Raw genomic sequence first — 10,942 nt, 5'->3', positions numbered from 1 at the left:
GAGATAATCTCATCGCATAAAAAATCTTTACAATACTGGCATATATAAGTTAAGAAAATCCACATATTCCTACAGAAATAACCAAAATTTTAAACAAAAGCAGTAGGGACAGCGGAATCAATATAGTTGGGTTTTTTAAATACTCCAATCAATATGTCTCTCGTACATTTGCTGCTATAAAATACACAGAACTTAACTCGTGATGCTGCTAGGAATCACAAAACTTGGCCACCCAGAAAATCCACTTTATCTGTTGTCAACTTGTCATGCAACTCCCCCCTCCCCCCCCCCCCCCCAAAAAAAAAAAAAAAAATCAAACCCTACCAAGAATCCAAACACACACCCATATCACTAAAAAGGGATTGAACTATATACACACATCTATAGGAGTATCTAAATTCTTTCACATGTATCCAGGTGGTTCAGTGTGAGAGCACTTGTCATTTGCCAATTTCTAAATTTAAAGCACTAATTTTCTTTTTCATTGTCTTGGTTCCCAGTCAATGCAAAGCAGCCATGCCAGACCTATGTGATCTGCAAATCCATGTCAATGGCCAACAAACATTCTTTCTCCACGAGGTAAAAAAGAACCATTAATCTTGAAACTCTTATTTTTCATTCTTTCACTCAAGTATATATATACATATATACATATTTTTGCCCTCTTGTGTTGCAGAAAGTACTTTCAAGATTCTGTGGGAAGTTGAGGAAGATAATAAAGGAAGAGAAGAGAAGAAATCAGATAAGGAAATCAGGCATTGAGATTGATGATTTCCCAGGTGGGGCTGAAGGCTTTGAATTAGTTTCAAGATTCTGTTACAACAATGGCAGCATCATAATAACTGTCTCAAATGTGTCACTCCTCCATTGCTGTGCTGTCTCTCTTGGGATGACAGAGAAATTGTCTTCTTGCAATCTCTTGCATCAAACTGAGACTTTTCTTGAAGGATTATTTGACTGGTCATGGGCTGATATTCTCACATCTCTCAGGACTTGTGAATCTTTCTTCTCATTTGCAGATTCTTGTGGACTAATTCAGAAGCTCATGAATTCACTTCTTGCCAAGATTGCTCAGAATTCTGATGTTAGTGTCCTTTTTGCTTCGTCCTCTTCATCATCCTCTTCTCCAGATACTCCTAATGGCCTCTTCCTCAGAACCCCTTCTTCTTCTTCATCATCAAACAAAGCTGCTTGGTGGTTTGAGGACTTAACCATTTTATCCCCTAAAATAATACAACAGTTTCTCAAGACTTTAGGGGCTTTTGGGAGTGACAACAACAACTTAGTCCTCACTAGATTTCTTCTTCATTACTTGAAAACAGCAACCCAATGCAAAGGTAATAACAACAATCTGATTTCAAGCTCAGAGTACACTGGTCTAGCAGATACAGCAGTTCATGGAGTGGTTTTGATGGGAAAGACAGCATTTTCTTGCAGAAGTCTGTTTTGGGTACTGAGAATTGTTTCTGGATTTGGGCTTAGCAGAGAATGCAGGGCTGGATTAGAGAAATTAATAGGGGGATTGCTTGATCAAGCAACCTTAGATGATTTGCTAATTAGTGGGCATAATGGGGGTGCTTATGATGTTAATCTTGTGGTGAGTTTGATTAGATTGTTTGTTCATCATGATAAAGTTGTTTGTATACCAAGAATGATGAAAGTTGGAAGGTTGATAGATAATTACTTGAGAGAGATAGCACCTGACCAAAGCCTAAAAATCTCAAAGTTCCTCGCCATAGCAGAGAGTTTGCCAGATTATGCAAGGGATAGCTTCGATGGGGTCTACAGAGCCATTGATATCTATCTTGAGGTAATTAGTGCTCGCTCCTCCATCTCAATTTAAGTGACACATTTTTTTTAAGAACAACACATTTATCTATTTAAGAACAAATTAATTTTAAAAATTTTATTTTACAGTTAGTTGAAATGATTTATAGGAACATTTAACGTGTTTTAAATCATAAGTTTCAAATTCTTTTTATCTTTCTTAGGAGGGACTACTAAATACTCCATCCGGCCCAAAATAAGTGATTTTTTGGTTTTTTTCTTGTGGTTCAAAAATAAGTGATTTTTCTAGCTTTCAAGAATAAATTAATTATTTTTTTCCTACATTGCCCTTTGATTAATTAATGTTGGAGTACGTGTTAGGAGTATTTATATGAAAAAATATTAAAGGTTAATATGATCAATTTCATTGCTAATTAATGTTAAAAGGTGAATTAAATCACTTACTTTGAACTAGAATAAGTATTCTTTTTCCACTTCTTGTCAATGAGTTTCATAAATGCTAGCTACTGGTTACTTTAGTTTTGGATGCTTTTTTAGATAGCATGTTGTTGGACAAGAGCTAAAATATATGGGATAAGACAAAAATGAGGTTTTCCCAACAAGGAAATTTAGTTTTTCATGTGGTGGAAATTGTTTAAATGTTTAGTGGGGAAAAGATGTAAAAGGTACAACCTAAACTTACAAGGTTTGCATTATTGAACAGTAGTCCCACAAAGTACTACAAGTGGAATTTTAAGCTTTAGCTAAATGACTAGTACATTTTCATTTTACTCTGTATTGCTGAATATATATAATTGCTGCATTTCCTCGTAGTTTTAGCTGTCATCTGGGAGTACTAAATTACCAATGGTCATTTTTTGAAGAAGGTGAAACATAATTTTTTTGTCCTTTTTCTCTCTTTGTTCTTTTTGGAGGGGAAAAGGGGGATGCTAGGCAGGGTACTAAACCGACAGTCTAAAAAGGAAAACACCAGTATTTTTTAAATTATTGGTACTTTTTCAGCATTATTAATTGGAAAATCAACAATATGTATCTAAGGAAGCTTTGCATAATTTTGGGTTTGAGAAGACACATATATATATATATAGAAGTATTGAAATGATGGTTTTTTATAAATTAAACGATAAGTAGTAGGATCATAAATTGAGCTTAAATAGAGAACTTAAGATTTATATAGTAATTTTAATTTGTTTGGAATTGAAACGCAGTTATTATTGTTAGAACGATAAGTAGTAGGGTTAATTGAAGGTTGTTACAGGAACTTATGAATTAGAACATTTCCAACCCAATGAGTTTTAATTTGTGGACTTACCTCTCTTGGTAGGTCCTATCTGTCTAGGTAGGAGTAGGACCAAGAAGACCTACTACTTGTTGCTCTAATACCAATATTATTCTTGGACAGACAGACAGTACTTATTGAAGTCATTGGGAGATCTGTACCAGAAATTGTGTAGGTAGTTTAATTTCAATTAGATTTTCCCTTGTCATTTTGCTAATATTTCTTTTTCATTTTGTATAAGGTGGTGTGATGACCAATTTGTATGCCTGTCAATTATTTCATTGAATATTTATTATCGTTATTAGCATAATTACGGAGTAACTCTTCTTATCAAGATTTAGATAGAGAGAAGTAAAATCACCTTGCGTTTTATTTGCTATGTCTACTTTTCTCCTTTTTGTCTTTGTGATGTCCTCCTTAAAGGAGCCGTTACTAAAAGTAACTTGCAAATTTATCAAACAATATGAGCATATGTGAATGTGAGTTACCCGTGACTATCTAAATATAGTCAAGCATAGGTTACATGCCAAGACTGACTACAACTCATTCATGCACACTTATTTACGGTAAATTATGATAGTTGCAATTAAAAATAACATGGTGTCATGCACATTTTATTGCAGTCTCATCCAGCCCTTCCATTAGAAGAAAGATCAAGACTATGCAGATGTCTAAACTATGACAAGCTAAGCCTTGAAGCATGCAAAGACCTTGCAAAAAACCCCAGAATCCCACCAAGAATTGCCGTTCAGGCACTTGCTTCTCAGGGTTCAAATTTTGTGAAGGAAAAAGATACAAAAAAGAAGAATATTAAAAATCCTAGCAGCATGAAAAATAGTACTCAAATGGTTTTGTACAAGAAAAATAAGAGTGAGAGCTCTAGTACTTGTGCGAGTGATTTCTCCCCTGTAGATGTTGGAGAAGATGCAGAGAGTGAGCATATGAGACTAAATCTGCAAAGAATGCAATGGAAAGTTGTGGAATTGGAGAAAGTTTGCCGGGAGATGAAAGGCCAAATGTCAAGAATGGTGAAAACCCCTTCACATAATAGAGCTTTACCTAGGCTTTGTTGAATTGATTTCCCAACTCAATATAAAAAGCAAATTAAAAAGAGAGTGACATATATTGATAATTCATATATGTGGTAATTCTTTTTCCCATTTGTATGTTTTAAAAGCACGTATTGTCAATTTCATATTCCAAATTCTATACCTGTAAAGTTTTCTGTGCATCTCCGAATTCTCTATTTCTCTAACTGTTTTATGACTTAAAATTATCCGGCTTGTCTTAGTATATACAGTCAAATCTCTCTATAACAGCCTCGTTTGTTTCGAATATTTTTGTATGTTATAGTGAATTGTTGTTATAGAGAACATATATTATAACAACAACAACAACAACAACAACAACGACCCAGTATAATCCCACAAGTGGGGTCTGGGGAGGGTAATATGTACGCAGACCTTACCCCTACCCCGAAGGGTAGAGAGGCTGTTTCCGGGAGACCCTCGGCTCAAAAGGCTCAAAAAAAGCAATAGGAGATAATATATTAGTACCATAAAAATGCGTAATAAAATAACAACAATATATAGGAGATACGAAATATGAAACACAGGATACGAAATACGAAATACGAATTAGAACATATATTATAACATAACATGAAATTTGGTTCCAAAAAAACATGACTTTTATAGTGAAGTGTTGTTATATAGGGATGATGTTATAGAGAGGTCTGATTGTACATATATGTGAACACGCCCGCACTCAAAAGGGAAGAAACTAGGAAATGTGGCCAAGATCGGTATTTTTTTTTTTTTTTTGAGAAAGATTTTAGATAACAAAGTGAAATCTCATGTACAACGTATATGATATTAGTACTGAAAATATAAAGAGTACACTGTAAATTTTATATCCTATGTTAATTATGTAATACATATTATTATCCTTTTCTATAAGATTAATGTATACCCAAAGTATGTTCAAATTATCTCCAATTTGCATTGTTGTTTAAGGTTTATTTTCACGTGCAACGAAATTCACATGAAAGTACAAATGACATGGTATAACATAGTATAAGAATAAAATCTTTTAAGTTAATGCTTAATAGTTGTATTAAAGTTAAATATATAGAAATGGTTTTAGCTGGTGTGACTCAAACTGATTCAATGTCTAAATGAGACAAAACCAAATGGATGCTTCCATTTGATCACTTGTGACTTGACAACTTGTGAATATAAATCCCCTTAAAATACAAAATCAAATACCCCAGTAATCATGTGAACAATGATGCCAAATTTTCGCAAAAGAAAAATCAATAATGAAGCCAAAACCATTCGGCCCGTGATTGGTACAACCAACTAATTTACATGTTCAGAAAAGCAACCGATAAACTTTAAATGAGAATTTTTTCATCGGTAAATGAGTGACTAAAAAAAGACGTATCAAGAATGCATGATTAGTTGAACGACGAAGGAGAAGAAAAGGGCGGCTCAATGAAAAATGTTACTTAAAACCAGTTTTTAAGTAAGATATTTTACTTATTAATAGTAATATGTACAAGATCAAAGAAAATAAAAATAGAGATTGACAGGATCCCAATCCGAGGGCCTCATTAGAGACGGATCTAGAATTTTGAGAATATGGGTATACTATTGTAAAGAGATTGATCCAAAATATAAATTTGTGGGTTCAACTTTTAGTTCTTACTATTGCACTCATAGACTTTGGAAATTAACATTTCGAAATTAATTTTTAAAATTTATATCTATATTTAATATTGAAATATTGGGATCAGTTGAACCCATTGACTATATGGTACATTATTCGCTGCTACTAGCTTTAATATGCATATTGTGTTTAATCATATAAGATTTTACGCTAACAAAAGAAGGACCAAAATTTCATGTATGAAAATTTTGAAAGAATAAACCAAACAAAAAAAAAGTACTTAATTAATACGGATAAGTTATGCGAGTGTGATTTTGATGATTTGTCAAACTTCATGGATTACCAGATAGGAACCTGATACAATTAGTTCTCTTGTACTCTTTGCAACATAACATGTTGACTGGTTTAATTCCCGGGGCAAACAACTGAGGGAATATGATTACATTTTCAAGTCAGAAACACATGCAAGTTTGCCCATGCCGCTTACAAGCATGATTACATTTTCGAGTTAGAAACTCCCATCGTGCAGAGATCCTTTACATTTCAATGCAACTGCTCCCACCGTGCGGAGATCCTTTACATTTCAATGCAACTGATCGCATCAAGCGGAGATACTTTACATTTCAATGCTACTACTCCCATCACGCGGAGATACATTCTACTTACAAGTCAACTACTCCCATCACGCGGAGACACTCCCAACGCGAGGAGATATAATGCTCCAAAAATTGCAGAACGGTATACAACCCGGCTAACAATCGAGTAAAATTCAAGTATCTCGTCGTCTCAATCCCAAATAACGGCTAGTCGGCAGCTAGGCATCATCATTTACATCACATCTTAGCATATCCGCATTACGATATAAGGGTATGTGTGTATTTTATTTTTATAAGAACATACATCGCAACATGGAACTTTTTCTAAGTAGCAAACCAAGCTACAAGTCTACGAAGGACAACAAAACAATAAGCGGGCCAAGGATCCAAGCTCAAACTCAAATACAATTAGTGAAACTCTAATTCTTCAAGTCTTTCAAATCAAGCCATATTTCAGAGCTAGCATGGGTACCAAATCTTCCGTCTCGTAGTATCATCATAATACGATACTGGGGCAATTCCTGCAAGCAGTGCCTCCTCCAAATAATCACTCCAGAACTACATGAAGCCTGATCCTCGTTAAGCCCGACGTATGTAACCAATTCAAAGCTAGAATTCGGCCCCAACTCTCCAAAATTCTCCTACAATCTTTCTTAACTCCTAATTCTACAACTCATAATCTTTCTTAAACTCATATGTTATTTATGCAATGTACGCCTGAGGTCGTGACAAAATTGGCCTTGGTTTGATTTCTTTGCCCGAAAATTCTTTCATCGTCTCCGGTCCAAAAGGGGCAGCTGTTGACGATCAATTTTGATCCTCCCTTTTAAAATTAATTTATTTTTACTTAATGATTTGCAATAAATGTGTTAAAAATATTTTCTAATGAGTAATACCTATTTTTATAAAAATTAGTAATTAATAGTGTTGAAAATTAATAATTTGGTATTACAAAATTATAAGATATATCATACTTACTATTTTGAGACTATAAAAATAACCTTTATACATTACATAGGTTTTATAATTGGTTAATACATCATTCCTTAATTTTTAGTTAATTAGCCTACTATTTCATTCGAAATTAATGTCATAATTTGAAGGAAAAAAGTATATTTTTATAAATAATTAATTAATTATAGTAATTAGTAGTGTATTTGATGATTATAATTCTATTACGTTTTATTAAAATTATTTTAGTTCATTTAAATTAATTATAAAAGGGTTAAAAAATATATAGTTGCAAATACCCAATTAAATACAGAGTGGCTATTCTTTAAATTATTTCAGCCTAAAATACCAAGCCCAAACAATTCCAATCCACACAACCCCATCTACTCCACATTGGCAATCCAAGAAACCCTCTCTAAGCCAATCAAATTCTGCCACATCACCCGTCTTTACCACTCACACAAAAACACATTTAATATGAGTCGTCCGCTTATTTGATCAACGACCCACGTTCCATCTCCTTTTTTTAATTTTAGAAAACATATTTGGACTCAATCTCAACCATCAAAACTCAGAGATCTAACGGTCTACATATTTCGTTAGTTTAAAATGTTAAAACATGAATTTATCAGGGCTGTTGATCTAAAGATCCAACGGCTCCCATATCCCTCACACGTTTAAACCCAAAGATGACCTATCTCTACCCAAACCCTAATCATTCCCCCATACAACTTAGCCACCCCTTTCCCCTTTCACTCTCTATTCTCTCAGCTCATTAACTTAAATTAGTCATAAACCTTGCACAAATTTACGCAAGGTCACAAACCAAACCTAGAATCATCCCTATTGTCCGCTATGGTCGTGAATCCTGCCAATTTTGTTTCCCCTTTTATCACCCAGATTTTAAAGCCCAAATCCAAACCTTAAGACCTAAATCGTGCAAACTGAAACTCAGCAATTCTTCCTCTCACCCTTCAAATTGGAGGCATGCATGGAGTTTTCTCAGGCTTCATCATTATCTTTAATGTCCATAGGTAAAATATAGTGATCACTGGATATTGAAGCCTTGACTGGTGGATTCTCGCCCATAAACGGTCGATTCACTCTATTCTCATGCTCAGGTAAAATCACTATTATTTTTCCCCTCTGTATTTTTATGATTTTCACCCGTCTTGCTCACATCACCATCACTCTGTCACCTTCCACTATTAATTTGAATTTGTTGAACCCTATGGCTTCAATGATCACTATAAATTAGGGCTTTCAATACTTTCACCTAATAACAACCTACCATATAATACAACACTAAAAACAAAAGAGAATTAAACCCTAGATTGCTCACTGATTTCCTTTTCCTTCTCCGGTTCCGAGTTTGCCTACTATTCAAGTTTGAGTTCAGATTATTAACGAATAAAAATAAGAAGCTCTTTGGTTTGGTTTGGTTTGCTGCCCAAAAAAAGGTTAGTGAATCTCAACCTTTCTTCTCTTTTGATTGCTTAATTGTATATTATGTTTATTGTGTTATCTCTTGTTAAATAGCTCTAGCTCTAATATGTTATTGTTGATCATCTCTATATGCTTTTGTCATGACCCAACACCTGACCCATCGTGATGACGCCTATCGTGAAACTAGGCCAGCCTCAACTCAACAATCAACATGATAATAATAAGTTTGAAAATATTTACGGAAGTTTTTAACAATTTAAAGAACTATTTGAAACATAAGAAATTCCAAGAATAGATGCAATCCAGCCCAAAACCGCGGTGTCACTGAGTGCATGAGTGTCTAAGGAAAATACATAATCTAATATAATGTCTAAGGGAACAACTAAATACAACTGGAAAGTTAGGTGGAGAGCCAAGGCCTGTGAATGTCGTACAAATACCTCAATAACCTCCTAAGTCAGAAGCCTCGATCAACCACTGCCACTAGATCCAAAGTGACTGAATCTGCACACGAGGTGCAAGAGGTAACGTGAGTACACCAACTCAGTAAGTAACAAGTCCAACCTTTGGACTGATAGGTAGTGACGAACTCAACCTCCTCAAGGATAACATAAATAATGTACAGAAACGTAGGTATGCTTTCAGTTAAATAACAGCTCGAATAGTAAAATAGAGCAAGTATGAACAAGGTAAAGAAGTGTAACTCTGCTACATCTACATGTCAGTGCACATGTTGTATAAAATGCACTATGCTGAGTGCCTCATGTGCCCACAATCTCAAATGCTCGTCCACTCAGTACTGTATATGGCTCGTACGGCCCAGGGAAGATCCATCCCGGAATATATACATCTCTGACAACAGTCACTCAGTACTGAGGAAGGCCATTCCAGCCTATGGAGAAGATCCATCTCCAGATAATAGTAATGATAACAACCTCACAACCACTCGGTACTGTATATGGCTCACAGGGCCTAGGGAAAATCCATCCCGTAAGATATACACATCACATACCATCGGTCTCCAGTACCGAGGAACAAGCCAGCCAGCCTCATGGAGAAGATCCATCCCTGAATATAATCAACCGCGCTCACTGGGTGTGTTACAGACTCCTGAGGGGCTCCTACAGCCCAAGCGCTAACACAAGCCAACGAAGGCATATATCAATAATCTGTTGCGGCGTGCAACCCGATCTCATATTGTCACTCACAATCAGGCTCTTGGCCTCACTCAATCATCACTCTCCAGCCTCACACACAGGGGCTCACAATGCTATAAAACTAGCCCGAAACAATGATATGATGTGCCAAATAATAATAACTGAGACTGCGACATAATATGATATGTATGAGCCAGACTGAGTACAAAATATAAATGAATGTAATGAGATGACAGCAAGAAACGACCACTCGAGTCTCAACAGTATCGGCATGAAGCCTTAACATAATATTTAGCATGATTTACAGCTCATTAACTTAATCATATGATCACAACACAGATATCAGCAAGAAAGAGCCACTAAGCGGTGCCATGGAATGATACAGACCGCAATTCTCATGGTGCATGCCCACATGCCTATCACTTGGCATTGTGTCAACTCAATAGTAATCATAGAACACATAGTTCAGGGTTTCAAACCCTCAAAACCAAGTTTGGAAGCGTTACTTACCTCAAGCCAAGCCAAAACTCAAACAAGTGATGCCTTTGCCTCTCGATTCGGCCTCCAAATGCTCCGTCTCTCACCAAAATCAGTATATTATCATCAATAAACGCTAAAGGAATGAAACCCACACGAAAATTATCAAATTAGACCAAAAATCTCGAATTTGCTCAAATCCGGCCCCCGGGCCCACGTCTCAGAATTAGATAAAAATCACATCACAAAAATCATCATCCTCCCACGAATCTATACATACCAAGAACATCAAAATCGGACCTCAAATCCCAAATACAACTCTCCAAATTTTCTTCAATTTTCCCCTAATTTTCACCCAAAATTCTCAAATTAAATGATAACAATCAAGACATAATTATGGGATTTAACCAAATTTGAGTGAAGAACACTTACCCCAATCAATCCTCTAAAAATTCCCTCCAAAATCGCCTTCTCCCTAGCTCTCTAATGAATTTTGAGATTATGAACCAAAACCCTCGTTTTTGAAATTAATATTGTCTGCCCAGATTTCCTTCTTCGCGAACGTGACCGTCCTCTCG

The 10,942-nt window shown here is 35.4% G+C and overlaps 1 protein-coding gene across 1 annotated transcript; it reads left to right on the top strand.

Annotated features, from left to right (window-relative positions):
- The first annotated feature begins 212 nt into the window (after positions 1-212).
- On the top strand, positions 213-4,286 carry LOC104241983 (BTB/POZ domain-containing protein At3g19850-like). The gene is made up of 4 exons (XM_009797034.2): positions 213-417; positions 501-579; positions 677-1,810; positions 3,691-4,286. Exons 2-4 carry the CDS (start codon positions 517-519, stop codon positions 4,138-4,140), a joined length of 1,647 nt encoding a protein of 548 aa, XP_009795336.1. The 5' UTR covers positions 213-417; positions 501-516; the 3' UTR covers positions 4,141-4,286.
- Positions 4,287-10,942: the final 6,656 nt, after the last annotated feature.

The sequence above is a fragment of the Nicotiana sylvestris genome, chromosome 4, assembly GCF_000393655.2.
Source record: "Nicotiana sylvestris chromosome 4, ASM39365v2, whole genome shotgun sequence".
NCBI classification, from domain to species: Eukaryota; Viridiplantae; Streptophyta; class Magnoliopsida; order Solanales; family Solanaceae; genus Nicotiana; species Nicotiana sylvestris.
Note: the sequence above shows the minus strand (reverse complement) of the source record. Positions and strands in the feature narration are given on the sequence as shown.

Coding starts and splice junctions, on each gene's coding strand:
- LOC104241983 (XM_009797034.2), top strand. CDS start 517: ATGCCAGACCTATGTGATCTGCAAATCCATGTCAATGGCCAACAAACA. Junction 580..676: donor AAACATTCTTTCTCCACGAG/GTAAAAAAGAAC, acceptor CTTGTGTTGCAG/AAAGTACTTTCAAGATTCTG. Junction 1,811..3,690: donor CCATTGATATCTATCTTGAG/GTAATTAGTGCT, acceptor ATTTTATTGCAG/TCTCATCCAGCCCTTCCATT.